Here is a 23,591-nt window from a genome sequence, read left to right as displayed (position 1 = left end):
TAACCAAGTATTGTTGGAACCTGCAGTTTGCAGTTCCAAAACCGGGACACCATGTAGTTAGTAAACGAAAAGGTTTGAATGTGTAGTGCAAAATACCGTCATCTCTTTGAAATACGAGTATTCAAACAGTAAATACCTGCTAATTGAACGCGTGTTAAATTATAAATTGAAATTACGATTAGCGCGGTCTTTTTCATTAAATATCGATAGCTCGCAGTTAGCGCGTTGTACTGAGAATGGCTTTGTCACCGTAGTAATTCTATGAAAGTGGTAGATTTGCAGTAATGCGACTACAGGGGGGACTACAGGGTTGTATATATATAATTCTAGATTAAGCCGACAGCTCGACCTTGACATAAATGGAATTCATACCGACAGTCCTCTGCTTTGAGGATTGCATTGAGAGAGATGTTTGGTATTTGTTATTATAATTGCATAATAAAATAATTATGATTAGAAGCTTCATTTTTATAGTTATTATTACTATAATATTAGTAATAATAATTATATTTATAATTCTATATAAAAAGATATGTAGTGTAATAGGTTGAGAACGATTATAATTTTTCTACAATTTTTTTTATATATAGAACTACGAATATATAATTATTAATGCTAACATTACAGTAAGCATTAGAGCTTGTAACATAATCTCTAGTTATACAAATGTACTAATGTTTAATAATAGTATCTTTCATATGAATAGAAAAGTTTTGGATATTTTTGATTACAACTATTGTACATGGTAAATACTTATAATTAATAGTTCTATTTTTATAATTATTTTTGTTATAAGGTTAGTAATAATAATTATATTTATAGTTTTATTAAGAAATATTATTGGTACCGAAAATGATTATAAATTATGATTAAATTTTGATAATTGCAACAATTTTTTCTGTAAATATTCTAATAGCTGTACATTTGTTACATCGCAAATGTCGCTCTTTTGAAAATGTAAATATGTAAAATTCACTAAACGAAACATAATTACAAAGTGAGATCTTTATTTACATTCCGATTAATATAAGGAAAGGATGCGAAAGACGATATGTTAAACAGAGTTATGCCCGTTTCCACCAATGTAGATTAACTTTAATTTCGGTTCAACTTACTCTTTGTCTTTTTCTAGTTCTAAAGATTAGAAAAAGACGAAGAATAAATTGAGAACCGAGATTAAAGTTAATCTACATTGGTGGAAATGGGTATTAGTAAAAATAAGTCACAGTTCTGTGTGTAAGCAAAGCGAGGTGGAATATACGCCTAATCTAAATGCAAGTTGACGCGAATGTTACTTCTTGATAAGAGAGAGAGAGAGTAACGGCTGCAAGAAAGAGAGGATTCCGTATTTCAGGGCGAGACGCTCTCTCTGTATACGACTTCGCTAGAATTGCCCTTAAGTAACTACGAGTATGTGGTCGGATAGTAAACCGTAGACGACGATTACCAGTCGTGTGATGGATTGCTAGCTTAACGTTGGTTTATTGCGCGTAAAAGATCCAACAATTCGGACCTTTTCGCGTGTATCGTTTTCAGAATTGGCTATATATGGCTCGAAGAAACAATTAAGATTTTTTTTAATCTTTAGAAAATTCTTAAAAAAAAAGAATGACATCTTCCTTTTAAATATATATATATATATTTATCTCTTTGCGAAAATTTTGAAATACAATTTTTAAATCTATAATTTAAACGAATCATTAATTTAAGTTATCATATTTGTGAAAAAAAGAGAAACATCCTCTTTTTTCTTAATATTTAAAAATTTTGAAATAATATTTAGAAATCTGTAATTTAATTATATTTTTAATTTAAGTTATTAAAGAAAATTAAGTTATTATGTAATATTTTTTAAATTATTAATTAAAATAATTTTGCAATATCGAGATTGATGTCTGGAGCAATCATGTGTTTTTGTACAAACTTTTGAACTTTTTACAACTCTGCGTGGGATGTCTAAAAGAAACAGTATCTCAAAGACTGCTAATATGTTATGTAAGACTGTAAGAATTAAGTCAAAAGCCGTAATTATTTAGTTACTTGCAACAGTATGAAATAAGTTTCATTCCAGTGAGCATGCTCTCAATTGGTACGAAATGAGCTTCTCTGATGTTATAGTTTGTCATAGCGCAAAGAGCTCGTCAAATATACGTGGACACTGTAATACGTTTACATGATTTTATCTTTATTTTCATGTCCTCGAGAGGCTTGAACTTTTAAACTTTTTTTCTCAGAAGAAGAGAGAAAAAGCTTCCGTATTATTGTTAAACCCTTGCATCTCTTCTAGAGATCTAGGAAAAAGAAGTCTCCCGGGCAAAAAGTCACATTGATCGATTACGACGTTCTTCTTATATAATGAAAAAAAATGCAATAATTTTTTAGCATTCGACTTAGCATTCTACAATTTTCATTATTATTATAAAATATACATTATATCATTATAAAGTAAACAATATAATTCTAAATTTGTATAATATAGATATATAGAGTAATTGTTTTGACAGAGTTTGTGGACATGTAGAGCAGATTAAATTAAGACGGAAGTCCTTTATCATTTTGCAATAGTTAACAAGATATTAATTGCTAAAAATTGCTGAATTTGGTTTTCAATGTTTTACTCAAATATGTACTATCAACTTTACAGAAAAACTGCAAGAGACGAAAATTGTTTATTTTCTTCTCATAGAGCTCTAAGAATTTTTTCAGAATTTTTTATCAACTTTTTAGTATTACATTTTCTCATTTTTATCAACATGAGAAAATACGACGGTATTAAAAAATTCTAAAAAAATTCTTAAAAAATTGATAAGAAAATGAACAATTTTCATCCCTGTATATAGACAAATAAAAAGTTAAAATTATTACAAATAAATAATGAAACGGAATTTAATATATTGTAATTTTGGATGTTTTAGAAAATAATATGCTAGATATTATCTTTCAATTATATATTTGTTAATATAATGGATAATCGTCAAATGTGCATACCACTTAAGCAATATTTAATATTAATTTTCATATATTACTGATTTGAATGCAAATAAACATTGAAAATTGCAGCTTGGTGTTTCAGATATCTATTGTTTAACATTTTACCAATAACGAATTAATTTATTATAATCTTTTTTCTTTCTAATATACTGCAAAAAATACGATTTAAGTAATCGGCTGTAGGTTTATCATATCTTCTTTGAAAGAATCGAATTTATAAATGAAAATAATAAATAACAATAATGAACAGATAAGGATGACAAAATAAAACTGGCTTGAATTTATATCTTTACAAATAATATTTGTATTCATATCAATTATTAGTTTAATTATCAGCTTTACCTGATATAATGGTAAACGATTAGGAGACCAGCCCCACCCTGTTGAAAATTTTTGTAAATTTTTTGTATCAGATCTTAAAAGAGTTGTATGATCAATCAAGATTATTAAATGAACGTACATGATCATATAAGATTTTATATAATTTCTTCATAAATCTCATCAGTAATCTTTAATCACCTTAGGAATCTAGAATGAATTGTGAACACGACGATTTATATCGCAATGAAAAGATCTTATCTTAGCCTTATAAGACACTTTTAAAAGATATTTTTTTACAGGATCATGCTAAGAATATGGTATTAATTATGTATGATTCATAAGTGTACATGAAAGATCATGTCTTAAAAAACAGATGGTTATGAAATAATTTATCTTTCAAGTTGGTGCAGAAATCTGGCATGAATCGTACACGACGATTTATATCGCAATGATTTTAATTGCTATTTTAATCTATTTTTATTCTAATTTTAATCTAAGATACTCTTAAGAAATAAGTTTTTACATGATCGGTTTAAAGTAATAAAAATATCGATCATCTCAGAAATGTGTGTGAAATGGAATTAATAAATGAACTGAAACTGGATTAAATATATGAAATAAAAAAGAATTAAGAAAAATCTAAAAACTTGTTAGAATACCGAAAATGATTGAATAGAAGGTCGTATATTATCATTGTCTTAATGAATTGATAAATTATAATTTTGCTATAATAACTGGTGTAGACTTTTTATGCTCTTTTCTCAAATTAAGTTTAATTTAGCCGAGAAGCCGTTATTTAATTTGTAAAATAATAATAAAAAAAATTAATTTTTTGCCAAAATGAATTAAATTTTAAATCTCATTCAATTCCTTGCATGTCTTATTCCATTTTATTTATTGGGATACAAACAATAAATCACACAAAATTCCAATAATATTCTTGTAATATTTTCAGTATAATGACACTCCAGTTATATTCTTGTAAGATTCACATTACATGCGCAAAATTCATGTAATCTGCATGCAAAATTTATGTAACATATGTATAAGAGTCATATAACATGCTTAAGATATAACATGTAAAATTCATGCGATTCTTGATTTATCTACATATCGTATGCGATATATTCTTATACGATCTTGTATGTTCCTGTTCGAAATTCATAGGTGAAAATTTTCTTGGAAGATCTCACAAGAATTTTTCTTGTAAGAATTTGCAACACACAGAGGGTAATGACTTAATCTCGACGTATGTTGTCAAAGTCATGATTCTGAGTAACCTTCAATAGATTTTAGCCATTGCTGGTTATTCGTTAAAAAGTTATTAACAAAAAAGTTTGAAAAAATAACCTCTTATTTCTGCTATATACAATATTAAATCTATTCTATACCCTTTCTTGCTTATGTAATGGCTTTCCACGCAAAGCGAATTCTATCCCATCTCGTCAAGTAGCTTCGCGTGGAAAATCGTACGCCCCTTGGCAGGGGGAAGGTGGGGTGAAAGTCGCTTTGCGTGGAAAGTTATATCTCTTAAATTCGTTCACCTCATACTTGACTCTTCATGTAAAGCAAGGACATAAGTACTAACCTTGACTTTTAATAACTTTTTAATAAATAATAAGCGACGGCTAAAGCCTGTTGGAGATCACTCAAGATCATGTCTTTGACAACATATATCAAGGTCAAGATTATTGGAGCTGAGTCCCCTAATCGGTACTTTTACCAAAAAATCGAATTATTGTTCGTTGACTCTGAAACATATTAGTATACAAGCTTGACACGCAATCCTATCAAGAAATTAGTTGTAGACTTAAAGACATTACTAAAGAGTTGGAAATAGTACGGTTTTATAAGGTTTTAATCTATCTATATAAGAAAAAAATTGCACAAATCCAATTTTGCCTCATGCATATGTATTAATATAGAAAATTCATAAAACGGATTATTCGTTACGTATCGTTGTTTCGTCGATTGGCTCTATTCATAATTTGACTTTATTTTTGCATAAAATTATTCGTGAAAGTTTACTGCTGGCTGAAATCGCTATTGACAATAATTATCAACTGACTAAAAACATTTCGAAATTGATTATATCTGATAATACTATATTTTTATTTTTGGACGTAGTCTTGCTGTTTAATAATGTATCAATTGACTTAGTTTTAAAAGGTATCTTAAGGAAGTGGAGACTTTTATTGAGAGGAATACTGACATTCCAAAAACTGAATTTTTGAAGCTTTAAAATTAGTTCTTAATTCTACTTTCTTTGATTTAATAAAAAATTTTATAATCAGACTTTTGGAGTACCTATGGGGGGTTTTTCACTATTATCTCCCATAGTTTGATGTATTATGCAAAACTTAGAGTTGTGTTCGTCAAAAAATCTTTTCTCCTCTCTTTTATGGTAGATATGTGGATAACATTATTGTAGTTCTTGACATCTTGAATATTGATGAAATTCTAAATACTTTTAACTTTTTATCGTTTGAGATTAAAATTCACTAGGAAATTTGGGGGCAATACATTGACTTTTTTGGATATTTGCTTGATTAAGAAGGAAAATACTTTAATTTTTTATTGATATCGCAGACCTACATTCTAAGGTCGATTTTTAACTATTTTTCTTGGTATCCCTTTCTTAAAAGATAAGCACAATAATTAGTCTAATTTTGAGGATCTTATTACTATCACACCCTAATTTTCATAATAATTTTGATAGTATCATTAAGATTTTACTAAACAAATAGTTACTCCTTGTGTTTAATCTTTTCAACGATTAAGAAAACTCTATAAAAAGTTTGATCAATTAAACCACATAGTATCTAAATGTCAGGAATAGAAGTGAACAAAAAAATGACGGTTTTTTAACGATACCTTCCATTCCCTCTATATCTGACAAGATTAAGAATTTCGTTAAAAAATTTTCTTCAGTTTGCATGACATATAGAGGTATTAACAAGTTAAATAGTTTTATTAAGGTTCAGATACTTTGCCAACGTTATCTCATTCCAACGTAGTTTATAAAATCAATTGTAAGGAAAATGTGACGTGTCATATGTCGACCAAACGGGCAGATGTTTAAAAACGCGCATTTCTGAACGCAGAAATCATAGGAATACGACTCAGTCTTCGGTTATCACAGAACATAGAATCGAATTATCCCACGATTTCGATTGGGATAACGTTAAAATATTAGGTGAAAAAATTTTAAATAAACGATTATTATGAGAGATGATTCATATAAAGAAATAAAAACAAGTTGAATTTACAAAATGACATGTTATCGTTTGATAAATTATATACTAATTTATTTACAAAGATATAATGTTTCCTTCTTGTTATTTTGTTTTTTTACATCTCTCTGAGAAGTCTCGTTTTTCTTTTTGTTATTAAATCGAACAATTCAATAATATAATTACTCATAGTTTGCACAACTTGACTTTATCAAATCAGACAATTTGATGACCAAGTTTAGGACATCTAATAGATTGACCATTAACTCATGTATTAGAGCATTCTCTCTTTAATACTCTTTAATACTCTCTATTAATATTCTTTCCAAATTTTGCGTTATTAATTTTGTTTTACGTTTTCAACATTTTATTAATTGTACTGAAAAGGACCTGAATCGAGGGTTGAACATATACATATATTCACTTTCTTAATAAATGGTATTGTAATTTACTCGAATATCCTGTGTTGACTCATATCGGTATTATTTATCATGATAGATTTAACCTAGTGAGCTTATTTTATTTATTAATTTGATTATAAATTTTGCAAAAATATCGATTTAAAACTGATAATTGCCAATTTGTAATATAATTTTCATAACTGCAAATATGCACACACACACACACACACACACACACACACACACACACACAAGGAGTGTAAAATATTTTACAATAAACCTTTTATGATTATGAAAATACATAAAAAATCAGAATAAACTGCATGATTATATTATTATTAACTACATGAGTTGGTAGAAGATTGACATTAGTTGTACTTAATTTTTAAAAATGCTATTAACATGTACCTAGGCAGCTGATACATTTGAACGCAAAAATATCTCACCTTTTGAATTCTTTATTAATTAGTGTCATCTGTTCGAAATGAACTCGAAAAGAATTAAAAAATATATACAAATGTATTATTATATTTATATATTAAAAGTAATATATTTAATCCTCGTGTAAACGGGGGTCATTTGTGTCCAGGCGATTTTTTAAAATATAAATATTTTAAAAATAAATGGGTGCACCGTATTCTTTTAAGAAAAATTGTGGGGTTATAGGTGCTTCTGAAAGCCTGGCAAGTCATTTTCTCGTTGAGAGCGAATATTCAAAATCGAGCGCGGACACAAATGATCCCCGTTTACACGGTGAGAGTTCATTTATAAAAGCTAAAGTATAATTTATTAAAAAAAAACAAAGGTTTTATGATTAAATCAATAATAATAGTAGCATGAAAGTCAACTGAATGTTTTATATGTAAATAGCTTTATAAATTCATGTTCTACAATAATAACAATCTTCCTATTAGTTATCCTTGATATTTCAAATTAAAATTAAAAAAGTTACATCAATTAATTTCACATTAAACAAAATTTGCTTTCATTTCTACAGCTTATATGTCGCTAGCTTGTCAATTTAATTTTTTTTAATTGATCATCTTTAGTTGATATCACAACTTTCCTTGTTTCTGTAAGCAACCTTCCCATCATACAAGGGATTTCATTCACACTCACACGCTGCAGTATTAGTTTATTCTTATTGTCTATCAAATATTATAAATGATACTTATAAACACTGTAAATGCAAAACGGAACGCATCCAAGCTACAGGGTAACTCTATAGTTGTACATAACAAAAACTTAATTTATCAAGGAATAGGTCTCAATGTGTTTGCGGACCTGACAACTTCCTAATAAAAATGTCACACATAATTATTAAGTCTATATTAAGAAACAGTTTCTACTTACAATGACCAAGGATGACTACTCGGAATAAATAATCGATATATTTAATATAAGACGTTAGCAACATTTAACCGAAGAAGAGTTAGAAAATAAACAGCGCATCAATTAATGAAGTCTAAAATTATTTTATTGTAAGTTTTTTGTCCACTGAGAATAGTGAGAACCGAAACGAAGAATTTTGGAGTATTTTGTATTGTGAAAGTAAAGATTTATAATAGTTGCACTGTCATCGTGCTAAGCTCATTTCAGATACTCTATTATTTCAAATTACAATTAAAATATTTAACTCAAATATTTAATTTTTTTATACATTTTGCAATCTGAAAAATTTATGTACGTTGCAAAGTGTATAAGAAATCTTGCGCGATTTGTTCATTGCATGGTACTGTATTGCAGTATAACGAAATTCTAGAGAGACGTGTATAAATATAAAAGTGTAAAAAGAAATGTTGCTCAAAATGTGCACTACGTGAAAGCACTATCGCAATATGAAAAAAAAAACAGATGGAAATGTAAAAATAAGATATCGTTTCCTTATTTCAAAAAGTAATTAAAGAAAAAAACATTAGTATTAGATATTTAGTTATTATCGTGAATTAGTTAGACAAATATTACTCTATTAATCATCGAAAGTGAATTAACTTTATTGAATATTGTCAATTCAAAAAAAATAGTTTAAAAAATCGTCAAAATCGTCTCAACTTAAAAAGGATAATTTTTTAAGAAAGATTGTGAGACAAAAATGACAAAAATGACATTTGATTATATTAAAAATATATTCTTTTTTACTGATGATGACTGAAAGAGCTGAAATAGTGTCATATTTTAAGGCAAAGAATGTAATAAAGTAATGAATTCTAATATTACTGTGGTAATATTATAATTCATTACTTGTAATTAAGTAGAGTTTGCATTTCAAGACCGAAAAGTCATTTCGGCGCGCATTTTAAAGGACTACGTAGTATGTAAATTCACACAGAATCATACAAATATTTAAGATCCAATTAGACCGTTTAAGGCATTGATTTCTAGGTTGTTCTCACGTACACAGTTCTATAAGATGTTATATTATATTAATGAATTATAATGTTACTCAGGGAAAAGTGTAAGGTTTTAAAAATAGACTCTCGTCCGCTTCAAGGTTAATCAATAACTTTCTACAAGTTTAAGTTAAATAATAATTAATTCAAATTAAAAACTATATAATTTTTCCTTTCTTTTGAGAAATTGAATTTTTAATCACTCATCACGTTCTTTACGTCACTTCACGAATTACGTCATTTTTGACGTAAGGCAGCGATGTATTTTGTTATCTCTTTTTCTCTTTCTGTCAAAGGAACAGCATATCAAATTCAGATTTAACGCGAAAAGCTACGAATTGATGCATCAAATTTAATCCTTTACCTCTATTCCAGATATGAAATATGTCTTTGCCGTGTTTTATCCGAAAAATGTTTCCGATTGGATTTGAAAATGGTAATAATCATAATTGTGTCCATATAAATTTTCATTTTTGTTTTCTTATGTAATATGATAGCTAGTAAAATATCCATCGCATACATCGGTCTACATGTAAGTTTACTCTATCTTGTATAGTATTAAAAAAATATTAGAAAAAGCAGATTTCTGATCAAAAGATCTGCTTTTATTACGAAAAAACATCACATTAAGAATAATGAGAAAGTAACTTTTAATTCATTTATTTTCCGCACAGGGGAATTGATAAAATATTCCCAGTCTCGAATAATGGATTATCTAAATGACTGATATCTTTAGACATCGAAAATCGATAGTACTAACTAATGGCGTTTCCATAATTGAAACTGTACTCCGACTGTTCCGTGACCGACGCTGACTCGAATTTCAAAGTAATCATAGAAAGCACTTAGTCGGTTCGGACTAGCCTTCTCGGCAATATGGGTCATGAATATTCACTCGGATAGTCATTGTTATTACTTGATTCTACTTACAATTGGCCCGTTGCTCATGTCCCGTGTACATAAATGCGCGCATGTCCGACAATGTATCGCACGAGCCTTTTGTCGCCGATTACAATAGAACGTTACAACCAATGCAAAATGTCCGCATTGGTTGTAATGTCTGAAGAATATGCGCAAAAAACCATGTTATCGAAGCTAAAGTAATGTCGATGTGCTTTAATTAGCCTTATCTCTTGAGCGCTCAAAGGCATGCACATATCAATTATATTACCCGTAATGATCCCATAGAAAGCTAATGTCGCACGATCCAAATTAATTTGAAGTGCATATCTTGATAGATTGGTTGACGTTGACGTAAATATCCTTCATCATATGAGAGAGGATTCCATAAAATAAAATATACCTCCATACGTTCGCATGAAAAATGAATGGATTAACGAAAATTTGAAACGACGCGACAGTGCTCTGTTAATTTATTAGGCATTTAATTTTTATATATGTTCATAGATATATTCTTAATCTGTATTGCCAAAAACTGGCGTACATTGAAATAAAACCTTATATAAATTACAAGAAATATAAATATCATTAAATATAAGAGCAAAAGTTGGATTTCGAAATTATTCATTGTGAAGAGATACGTTATGCGGCACAAATGTATTAAATGATTTGAACATTTATATGAAGAGCATGTACTTCGTAAATTCGAGATACCCTAACTCTTTTCCCCCCCTCTCATTCTCTTTGAAATTTTAAAATCCAAATCTTAAGATTTTCAATATTAATTCTTGAAGAATGTACTGCTTGTTTCTTTTATTGATATTCTTTTATTGAATGTTTAAACATGTTTTGATGGTAGTCGCAATATAAACATAATAAGAATGATCGATTCCGTAACATCACTATCCGATTTAGATATTCGATACATTTACAATGTAATTCTAGGCACGAACCACGTAATCGATATTCCTCAAACATTCGTGATCTTATTCACTGTGAATAAAGCAACAGTAATACTCCTTGCATTGTGAGGGAATAGTGATAGCGATAGAAATAATCTATCAAAAATCGTGTATAATGCACGGTTTCTAATAGATTATTCTTGTATTGTTTCTATCGCTATCGCTGTTGCTTCGCATTGTGCAAGGAGTATAAGTACAACATACATCCGACGCGTCGGTATTTAAGCTGCGCGCGGATTGGTGAAGTAAGGGACAGGAATCAAGCTAAAAATCAGTTGTAAGTAAATCTTAGCACTGGTTTAAGAAATAATCGAAATGATACATTTGTATGTCGAGAATACATGAAGTAGGTATGTATGAGAAGCCTTCACCTTCAAAAGAAAAGTACTACGAATTCATAAGAGCGGTATCTCCAATTAAACTTTTGTATTTATTATTATTTTGTGTATTTCGTATCTCGTGCTAATATACCGGAAAAATACCTTCTATTAGAAAAAATACTTCCTCTTAGTGTATAATTCGAAATATCATTTCTATTCAGAAATTAATATCTTAAATTTTTAGAAGTACTACGCTAGTTAAGATACATGGTTAAGAATGTATATACAATGTATGTACATTGATAATGCTCGGATATCAAAATTTGGATTATCTCGATTTTAGGTCAAAATTAGTCTTTTTTTAAGGTCTTGAAGAATCGTATAAAGTAATAATAATTAAGAAAGTTTTTTTTCTTAATTTGAAATAGCGTATTTTAAAGACATTTTAAGATGTTTTAAATTCAGATTTTATAAATTGACACGTGTGCTATCAAGGCATTTTTGTATTGTATAATAATTATGTCAAAATTATCTCATTTTACTGAATAAACCGATAAAATAAAATTAGCAATTTCTGATCGTAAGCTTATGCATGGCAAGCTCATGTCGCAAATATTCAATCTGTGCAAATTATCAGTATGAGAGACGAGCATAATCCGGTTGCCCAGAGAAACCCATCGACCCATTACTGTATTTTAATGCAGCCCGAGTATAATTAACGATTCTATTTTACGTCGTCACCTCAGATTTTAATTAATTAATGCATCGGTGTACAATACGCGTTATAAGCTACGAGAATCGATGTAAGCCACAGGCAAAAATGAACTGATGCATTCTGCACTGCGCTGCGAGAATGGCGGCAAAACGAGCACGCTTTAATTTTAATGTCATCTACATATCAACATCCATCTTGTAATTCACTTTGTCTGAAATACAATTTGCTGCGAGCTATTTTAACAAATACAAGAAAAAACGAAAATATTTCCTTTTTTTTCTTTCCTAGAAAAGAATCGCGTTAGAAAAGAGAAAAAGTAAATTCATTTTTTTTAAATAAGGTAAAACCAACGTCATTTAGTGTAATTAAATATACACCCGTTCCAACAGACCTTGTCATTTTTCTGTGCTTGGTAATCATACATCATAATGCACGAAAGGGGCGGCAACTGCATTCATGTAATCACGGTTTTTCAGTTTACTTAATTCGCTTACAGTATTGCGCGTTAACTCTTTCATCTTTAGAGACAGCTTTTTTTTTTTTAAATTTAATTTTTGCAAGAACGATTTTGTGAAAATATCTAAAAATTTAGGTAAATATAGATCTGAAAATAATTTTGTAGATTTTGGACCGTCAAAATAATTATGTAGGAATAATTATATAGGAAATTCTAGCATGATAAACAATGCTGCAAAAAGTTTTGATATTCTATCAATCATCTTGAGCGTTCTAAACAGTTATTTGATGATTCCAACAAAATTATTTTTCAGATCTACATTTAGCTAAATTTCTGAATACTTTAGCAAAATCGTTCTTTTTATGTAAAGTCTGAAATAAAATATTGCTGTTTTGCTCTTATCGGGGCGACATATATTGCACGCGTGCAATCGAACTAGGTATGCAGTATCTATCTCGCGTAAAAAGATGGTAGGAAACATCCTATGACTTGTTCTTTAAAGTGCAAGTGCTTGCGGCAGAATAGAAAGAAGTGCGCAGAAGTGCGCTACTAAACGCGCTTCGTGAATAGATAAAATAAAAATGATCTGGGAATTTTCTTTGAAAACTAAAGCGAAGTCCCCTCTGAAAAGATCCTCCCACCTCCGCATATTTGCTTTGTGGAATATCGTCGCGCACAAACGCACCCGGGAATTTTACCTTAGAATGGAGAATGCTGCACTAGTAAAGCGTATACACTTTTTAAATAGTAAAGTGGTGTCTACAATATGAAAGTAGTGAGCCTTAAATTGTAAGAAATTGATCAATCATAGTCGATTATTCTCATCATAGCCGATTGTTCTCTTCACATTCGATTGATCAATTTCTTGTGTAACACAGATTTCCGAGGAATATCTTAAAGAATTCTACGTTCTAAGGACGTCCCTTCGGATAAAGTGCGTTGTAGACGCCGCACCGTGATTGATTAATGCAACGCGAAGAGCACATTTTTTGTACTAATATTAATCTTTTACACAAGTGAAAAAAACAAGGAAAAAACACATTGAGAGTTTCGTTGTTCGTGTTCGTTAATACCCGGTCGTATAAAATAATCCGTTGACCTCGGATTTGCATGATCAGCAGGTACCCGCGTAAAAACTGCCGTGCAAAACCGCGCGAGATACGACTGTTTGCATTGGTCGTGTGCTGTTCTGATTTACACAAGTCTGCAATCGCCATGCAGCTAAATGAAATCGTGATAAGGGTTTGCATAGTTAATGCCTACGTAAAAGCTATCATGCGAATAAAATCCTCCGGATAAAGTCGGGGAACAAATACCGTAGAGAATAGAGACGGTTTCTAGGCTTTTTGCATTATACGGATATTTACGAGGCAGTTTAATGAAATCCGTGAGCGGGCGGGTTTCCGGATTTGTACGGTACACATAAATAGCGAGAGAGGTACGCGTATAAATTGAATCTGGCCAGAGGCGGAGGTACGCGTAGGGAGAGATTCTCATTTGCCACTCGATGCTTTGAAACGCCGTCGATTTGCTGTGTGCGCACAGCATTTTTCATATGTGCACAATGCACAAATCGAAAGGTTCGCGCTTTTTGTTGCTCGTCGCATTGTTGTCGTCGTTTATTGCCGTGCATTGGATAACTCAATTTTTTATCGTTCCTCTGTTGCAGCACTGTTTCGCGATATCGTACAGGAGGGAGAACCAACGGCAATACGAGCTAAAAGCGGCCACAGAGACGAACTGCAAAGCGTGGATCGATGCGATACGAGAAGCTAGGTAAATGACGACGGGCGCCCGAATCGAAGATCTCGGGGATTGATTAAAACGACGCGCTCTGATTCACGGAGATCGCGCGTCCCATAAATCATCACGATCATCCCGATGACTAATTGTGAGCGTAGTCAGGCAGCGTTTAATGTTTCAAAGCTCCAATTAGATTTGTCGTTTCAATCACCCGTGCCGGCGATTAATTTTATCCGTGGGACAAGAAAAATTCTACAAGATACTTATCATAGATGTATTTAGAGAGGGGGAGGTTAGAGGGTTTAATCTCTCTTCGAATTTTTGTTTATTTTTTCATTTTTAATTATGCAAGGTATAACTTTATTTTTTTATTCTGAATGAATTTTTTGTTGCCACATAAAATGTTTTTGTTTCTTCACTACGACTATATAATTTCAGGAAGTTCCATTAGTTTGAACTTTGATAGAATGTACATGTCTATATAAAGAAAATTTTTGCTAGATTTTTGAATCAAAAAACAACATATGTACTAAGATATTAATGAATAATCCACTTACAACTACAGATTTCGTTTTTAATCTTTTCGCTATGGCGGATCCTTTTCCGCTGGAATGTTTCCGCCGCACTAAAAGTGTACATGTTACGCGTGAATAATTTTTAGCGTTTGGACTAAGAAAACATATCGTAACAAAGTGAGCAATATTGAATGATATTGGCGTAAACGTAGAATCAGAACAAATATAGGCAGAGCTAGTATTTTACAAGTCCAAAATAAATATACGAAATTTTGTGGCGAGCAACTATAGTCGTAGCGAAAGGATTAATAACTATCCTTTGCCTATACTTTTCTTCAGAAAAAGAATTAAAAATTATGATTTTTTTATTATATTTAACGTTTTTTCTATTTAAAATTAGAGACAAGGAAACATTCTAAGCTCTAAAATTTTCAAAAAAGTTAATTCATTAACATAAAAAATTACTGTTTATATGGTAATAGAATTGATAACCCCTGAAAAAATCATTACAGATACGTCTATTCATTATCACGCATCAAATTTATTGGATCACTGAATCGATTTCAACTTACTTAAGCGTCTCTGTTTTCTTTTCTGACAAAATTAAAAATGTTTTGACTGATGTACTAATATCAATTGAAAGTATTAGCCAAAAAACAAATAACAGCTAACATTTAGATTGTAAATATGTCTGAAAATTAACTGCAAAACACAAAACAACAAATAATTTGATTCATAATGGCTTATATAGTGTAATGATCATATTTTGCTATGGTTTTAGGTAAATAACTTTTAAATGGATATATATGGATACACACTAACTTTTGCACCAATATTTATTAGTGTTTTATTAGTACATGAAAGAAACGATTTTGCTGAAGTATCTAGAAATTTAATTCGATTCAGGTTTAAAATTAATTTTGTTTGAACCATTAAAATAATTACGTAGGATGTTCAACCGTGTTATTAGGATGTTAAAACTTTTTGCTACATTACGTATCGTACTTGAGTTTCTAAGTAATTATATTATATATATGATAGTCTAACAAATTATTTTCAGATTTCTATCCAGCTACATTTTTAGATATGTCAGCAAAAATGTTCTTTCTATTTATGTATAAAAAATTTAATGTAATTCGTAATGCTACTTCCTTATCATGAATAAATGTTACAAAGTGTCATTTTACAAAAAAATTAAGGCAAACAAGAAATTAAAAACTTTTAAATCGATGAGAATTATTCTCAAATATAGATATTTACAACCTCTCGAGGTGTCAAATTCTATTAGGTGTTGGAATTAATTCGTAGCGTTTATAATGAAAGAATGTTATTTATTTCACATGAGCATTAAAAAATACATTAATGAAAGTACTTCCCATCACTTGTAAAACGCTACGAATTAATTCCAACACCTAATAATTTTAATGAAACTTTGTGTACTTATAGCTTACATAAAGAGATGAAAAAATGAATAAATATGTATACCTGGGATTTTTTCTCTTTAAAATAACTTAGGCTGTGTTCCAAAATTTACTGCCAGTATAGAAAATCTATAGTCATGTAACATAAATTATAGATTTTCAGTACTGGCAGTAAATTTGGGAACATAGCCTTAAATAAACAATGACAACTAATTCTGGGCTACTGAGAGTCAGCGCGGGAGAGGGTGCGTTATTATTGTAATTTAAAATATAAAATGATTACACCCTAATATATTTTACATTAGACTTTATATTATTTTATATCACTTAATAATATTTTACATTACAATAATGGTGCACCCACTGATTCACAGTAGAATTGCCTAGAATTAAACATTGCTTTACACATGAGAACTGATTTCATATTTCAAGTTGTTTATGGGCAACAACTTTCAGAACTTTTTAAAAAAAATAATTATTTTTTAAAATATTATTAATGATAGAGGTAATTTATTATTACTTAAAATTACTTGTAAATAGATTTCTATTACAAGAAAATAATAAAATACTATCATTTTCGTATCTGCACCTATTATGAGAGATAGCATGGTGTGTTTTTTTTTATAGTGGTTTTGCTAGGTGCTTCTACTCTTATTTTTTTATGCACGAATTATTCCAAATAATGTCCTCTCTCTCTTTAATTTGAGGTTTGTCATTTAAAAAATGTGTTTAAAAAAATATATTATTATTACATAAAAAATTCACCCCCTTGTTATAACTTTTATATGATGAAATATATGTTATGATGTTACAAAATGAGAAAATTTTTTTTTATTTTAAATTTACGTAAATTTTAATATTTCCATAATATCAAGATCACTGTGTTAAATTCGTAATCTCAAATTATACACAATTTGAGTTGTTTTTAATCATTTCTATAGATTGCCATTGCTCCTACTCAATATGTCGTTAATTTACCTAGAATGATAGAGTATAATAAATATCATACTAGAATGATAGAGATAAATAATTTAACTCAAGAATTACTATAAGAAAAAGGCTCAAATAATTTATAAAATTAATAATAAGTATAGGGCTACAAGCAAGATCTTAATGCTGAGTTATTATGAAACAAAAGTTTATTATAACAAACGTTGTTTGATGACCATCATGCGCTGTAACGTATCTACATTTTATTCGAATATTCAGCATCTATTTCTTCACGTTTATATATTAAATAATGCTCACAACCATCTATAACGAAATTACATACACTACGATGAATTTATATTTTATTACATTTACCGTGTAAATCATCATATGTATTGTTTTTCAAATGAGTCATTGATTTCAAATTGTATTAATTTCAACATTGAGAATGACCCAATAGAGGTCGAAATGTTTGTAATAATAAACTTATGTTTCATAATAACTCAGCATTAAGACCTTGGCTTGTAATCCTATACTTATTATTAACTCAAGAAATTAAAAAAAAATTAACTTAAATTCAATTTATTATTTATGTTAAAATAATGACTAATGTTAGTTTGTCTTATTCCCAACATTATTATTCTGAGAATGAAGAGGAAAATGAGAAGAAGGATTGTCAATTTAATAATATTTTGATAAGTATTTTTTAAATATTAAGCGGGAAAATATATTATTATGTAATAATAATATATCTTTTAAACATTGTTTAAATGACACATTTTAAATTATTCAATAGAGGAAAGATAGTATTTGGAATGATCTGTGCATAAAAAAATAAGAGTGAAATAGACCTACTGAGAAAACCACTATAAAAAAAGCTACTATCTACATCATGATAAGTGAAAATCAGATGTGAAAATGATAGCATTTTTTAGTGATAGAAATCTATCTACAAGTTTATAATAAAATTACTTCTATCATTAATAATATTTTACAAAATAATCATTTTTCTTAAAAAATTCTGAAAGTTGTTGCCATTAAATAAAGTTTGAAGAGTGAAATCAGCCCTTATGTGTAAAGCGATGTTTAGTTTTCTCTGTTGTATCTTAAAAACTATTGAAGAAATAAAAAAATATTTTATACAAAAGTTTTATAATAAAATTGCCTCTATTTATTCATTTCAGTGATATTTTTTTAGAATATTTATTTAAAAATTTTTTTTAAAAACTTTCAAAAATAATTATTTTTTAAAAATATTGTTAACACAAATGAATAATGAAAAGCTAATTTTGTTGTAAAACTTTTGCATAAAACATTTTTTGATATCTCAAATAGTTTTCAAGATATAACAGAAAAAGTTGAAAACCGCTTTACTCATAAGAAGTAATTTCTTCAAATCGTTTTTTTGCAGCAACTGATATTTTTTAAATTCATCTTTTTATGTAACCTATAAGTACACAAAGTTTCATTAAAATCAGAATTTAACTTTGCGAAGTTCCCTTCTCAGATGTAATAATAAAATAATCTATAAAATATTATATTTATATTTTTGGTTATGCTTTGAGATGTGAAACATTGACATCGCTAAATGCAACACTGTTAATAAATTCTTCATGATTTTGTTAAATATTTTTCAGATTAAATCAATTATGTACGTGAGATAGAGATACTTGATATTCGTTACTGATATTCGAACCGGTAGGTGCAGATCAAAATATGATCTCCAACAATACAACGTGCGTGAAAGCTTCATTTATTCATCCGATCGAGTTACAAACAATTTGTAAAATTTTTCGGTATATCACGGCGTAAGAGAAAAACAAATTTTTCATTAATACAAACTCGTTGGCGTGCAGTTGTAATGGCGGACTCGTGCTGTTCCTTTATCTCCTTTAAATAAAACAGCAACAAAGTAATCTCGGATCTTGCGATCGGAGACTTATGGGCATTTACTTTATAAAACAAAAGGTAAAATTGTTCGAGCTAACGGAATAATCCCGCAATGAACAATACGGTTCGCGGCATAACAATTAACTTGATTTTCCAACATCGCTCCGTTTTGTTCATACTTTAAGATAGACTCTTAGACTATTATTCAAGAGGTTACCTTAATCTCGTTGGTGCGTTGATAAATACGTTTACGGGCATCGCATTAACATCGAGTCGTTTCAGCCACCTCTCTATTAATCTCCGTACCGTAATTTGTGCACATTAACACCGAAGTAATCTTCATCATGCTATCAAACGCGTCTTACGGGCCAGAGGGCTAGTAACAGCCGGTTATTGCGGAAACTCCAGTGAAGAGGATTGCACAAGGATACGATGCTAATATCACAAATGTATTTCACCTGTTAGTGCGCAATTCATTCCAAATTCATGATTTCAGCAAAAATAAAAATGGCAATTTAAAAAACTTTTTTCTATTTAGAATCAGTGTAAAAAGTATTCGTACAGGAGGGATACTTTTCACAAAAAAAATCTTATTTTTAGAAAATAAACATTAATTGCCAATTTATTAACAAAGAATAAAATAGATTACATATTTATCATAATGATTTTATCTATAAAGATGAAATAATTAAAAAATATATTATCTTAATGAAATAAGCAAAAATAAAAAATTATATTATTTGGACGCAGAAAAAGTATTTATACCCAATCGATAAGTTTAGGTTCTAAAAATCATGAACATTATTTTTGCGAAATTCTTTAATGCATGCATTGTTAATAAATTGCTATTATAATTAAATAATTAATGTTTGTTTTTTACAAATAAGATTTTTTTAAATAAAAATCCCTTCTTCACGAATATTTTTTGCACTTACTGTACGTATTTCTTTTCTTTATAAAGAGCTTTATAGAAATTTTTCTTCGCTAACAATTTTAGTTAGTTTGATACTGTTTATAAATACGCTCGGTAACAGACAGTTCGTTGATAACTTCTTTTGACGTTTCTTCTAAGGAACGCAAGTATCTGCAAAGAAAAATTGGCGGCAGAAGCATTAGCGACAGAAAAGTTATCGACAGGAGAAGTACTTGTGATAGAAAAGTTATCGACAGGAAAAATATTTGTGATAGAAAACTTATCAATCTTTGCATCTTTTTCAAATATAGTAGAACTTCTTCTATCTGTACTCTATTTATGTGAACAAGTTTATTCTTAAATTATTAGATCCTAATATCCAAACTGATAGTTAAGTCTAGTAGCGCCATAATTCGGATAATAGGAACTCGACGTGCTTAACTCCAGAGTTTTCTGAACGTCAGCTTCAATTATCAGAACTAATAAATATTGGTAGAGAGGAGAATTAGTGAACCTCTGATATCTGAATTATTCGGTTTTCGAACTTTGCCTTGTTTTCTAGCAAACGAAATAATTTTACTGTACAGGATAAAAACAAACCTATGATACAACTGGATGAGAGGAGGGAAGTTATTTTTTGTATCAAAATAAATTAAAAATGTAGAATAAGTTTTTTGTCCGTTTGGTTTGAGAAAATTAAATCATGTAGAGCACATGTGCACTTAATGAAGATGCGATTTGTAGAAAGATATTGTAAAATCTATGATCAGAATCTATATGGTACCTTCGTACATTATTTGACGAGCACAACTTTGCTTATGACAGCTGGGGTAACGTTTTTTTAATTATTTATCACATTTTCTTTAATCCTGCCACTTGTCAAGTTGTGTAAACGTTATGTAAACATGACATTTATTATGTCTTTCCACAAATTGTATCTTTATTAAGTGTACACGTATTCAACGCGATTTTCAAACTTAATTTTCTCGAAAACAAAACCTTGATAGAAAAAGATTTACTTACTTATTTTCTAACTTACTTTTCTTTAAATCATCTTTCATCGGATTCTGCCTATATGATTCTCATCTTATATATTATATTTGTTCAGTTTAAAAAATATGTGCCCTGTACGAAAATATATACTTAAAGTACTGTTTTTTAATTAAAAACCAATTTTTTAAATTCACCTAAATATTACTTTACTTCGAGCTTAAACAAAATAATTATAAATAACTCTAGCATTATTCTTTAATTCAAATTCGTAAAATCCAATAAAAGTTAAATATATTTGTTTCCTTAATTATTATTATTGACTCCCATACAAGATACATAATTGATAATATCTTCATACGACGCAAAAGTATTTTATTTCTTTTAATTTAATATTTCAATATATAAATATTTTATTTCTTTTAAATATTTTACTGTATATATGAGAAGTTGTATCCTTCTTCTGCGTAGTCCTTATTTTGCAGACCGACTTATACACGTTCACATCCCGGCGGAACGGTTGCCTTCTCAGATTACTGCTATCCGGCACCATAATATGCATAGATAATGATATCCGCGTTACTTTAGCAATTCTGCCGTCCCGTGCCATGTTCGAAAATACAAGGTTGATACGTCTTCGAGTATCTCGCAGAAAGTCGATCGATAGTATAATAACTTTTTCATGCAACGTGGACCACGCTCGAATGCTTGTTTTGCGTTGATTCAAGTAGAGCTTCTCAAAACATCGCTGCAAGGTGTGGACGAGCTCATGTTATCTATTTGGTTCACGGCTCATGGATATGCATATAGAGCAACTCGATTAAAATTTAAGTCGATTGGAAGGAAATATCTTTTATGTTTGATGAGGGAGACACTATGCTGTGCTTTCTCGTTACGAGAATTCTCAATTTGCGAAAACAGATTCAAGGCGAGTCTATGTATATCTTAACGTAAACGTTTAATAAAAACAAGGTATTATGTTACAAAAACAAAGTAGCTTGTTGCAATACTAACGTTACTTATAAGAACATTATATTGTTTAATAAAAACAATAACGCAAGGACGAAGATAATCTTTCTTATATAGTTTTTTAGACGTTGATTCCATTTACCAAACTGTTTTTTCATACAATTTTTAAGAAATTTATAGTTAAAGTTGCAAAAAGGTTTATTTTAATACATTTCGGCATATTACAAGTTATTATAACAGAATATGTGTTGAAGAAGTTTTATTGTAATCAAAATTACTCGCATGAGTTTTCTTAACGCGATTACTCGCATGAAATGTTTCTGATATTTTAACATATCTCCATTTTTATTGTTATCTTAATGTTTACAATTAAAAATTAAGGATTAATAATATTATATAACTTTTAGATAAAGAAACATGCGAATCTTTTAAAATTGTGAAACAATTTTTGCTATAAATATAATAATATATATAAATTACAGGGTTGAGGTCATGTACTTGAAATACTTTTATTTTAAACGTTTTCATAATTATAAAAAGTAATTACTTACTTACGGAATATTACATCACAATCACGACGTATCAGTTTTTCCTGTTTTTACGCAAACAGAATGAATAATATGATTTGTGAATCAATGCAATAAAATCATATGGATCGCCTGTTCGAATTACTATTGTCATCTGTTAAATTAATCATATAACAGCGAGTGGCCCTCTTTGAGAAACCTAAATTGAGTCCTTATTTCAAATACATGCCCAGCTCTGATAAATTATAAACAGATTACATACATTACATACATTTAGCGAATTTCTAGGATGGAGTATTAATCTTGGACACACGCGAGTAATGAAGAATTGAATATGTCGTTAGACTTTTTTTTGAGGCAGTCCTAAGAGGAATTAAAAATAATTTGATGGTACTTAGCATCCAAAAAAACTATGAGAAACGATTTTTTCTCGTTCTTATGCTTGAAAAAAAGTTATTTTTGTGGGACAGTATTATAGTAGTTTGCATAGTACATAATTTTGCAATAATACTTAGCATGAAAAAGATATGCACGTTGCATATCCTCTTTCGTGACATGTTTCTCTCCGGGGAAAGATACTTTATGCCTTGCTTCGTATTTCATCATTCGTATCACTTTACGGAACCGACTAAGTTCGGAACCTCTTTTTCAGGGGATTATGCCAATAAGATGTAAATATAACACGTCATTAATTACAAGTAACAAAAAAAATTCTAAGAAAACTTATCAATTGTTTAGTAGTTTATATATAAGTTTAATTTACAATTATAAAGTAATTTTTTTCAGAGATGAATACCAACGTTATATATTTTTATAATTCTTTCTTTGCAGTCTACGGAAATTCTTCATGATTCGCAGTTATTTCTTTGTTAAAAAAAATTTAAATTCAGGTTAAAAAATATATAAAAAAAGAGAATTATATTAAATAAAGATCGAATTATATATAAAAAATACAGGATCAAAACTACATGTGCATACGAATTTTTTTTACTGGTTTTCAAGT

General features: G+C 29.3%; 1 protein-coding gene across 5 annotated transcripts in view; it reads left to right on the top strand.

Moving 5' to 3' along the window:
* The window catches only part of LOC105147142 (ras-specific guanine nucleotide-releasing factor 2), a 122,777-nt gene that overhangs the window by 59,508 nt on the left and 39,678 nt on the right, over positions 1 to 23,591 (top strand). For all 5 annotated transcript variants that reach the window (XM_087411528.1, XM_011057955.2, XM_087411529.1 and 2 more), the window contains exon 5: positions 14,360 to 14,466. In XM_087411528.1, coding sequence (XP_087267654.1) covers positions 14,360 to 14,466 — 107 coding nt within the window. The remainder of the gene's footprint in view (positions 1 to 14,359; positions 14,467 to 23,591) is intronic.

Source organism: Acromyrmex echinatior, chromosome 11, assembly GCF_024713525.1.
Source record: "Acromyrmex echinatior isolate Ae372 chromosome 11, ASM2471352v2, whole genome shotgun sequence".
NCBI classification, from domain to species: Eukaryota; Metazoa; Arthropoda; class Insecta; order Hymenoptera; family Formicidae; genus Acromyrmex; species Acromyrmex echinatior.
Note: the sequence above shows the minus strand (reverse complement) of the source record. Positions and strands in the feature narration are given on the sequence as shown.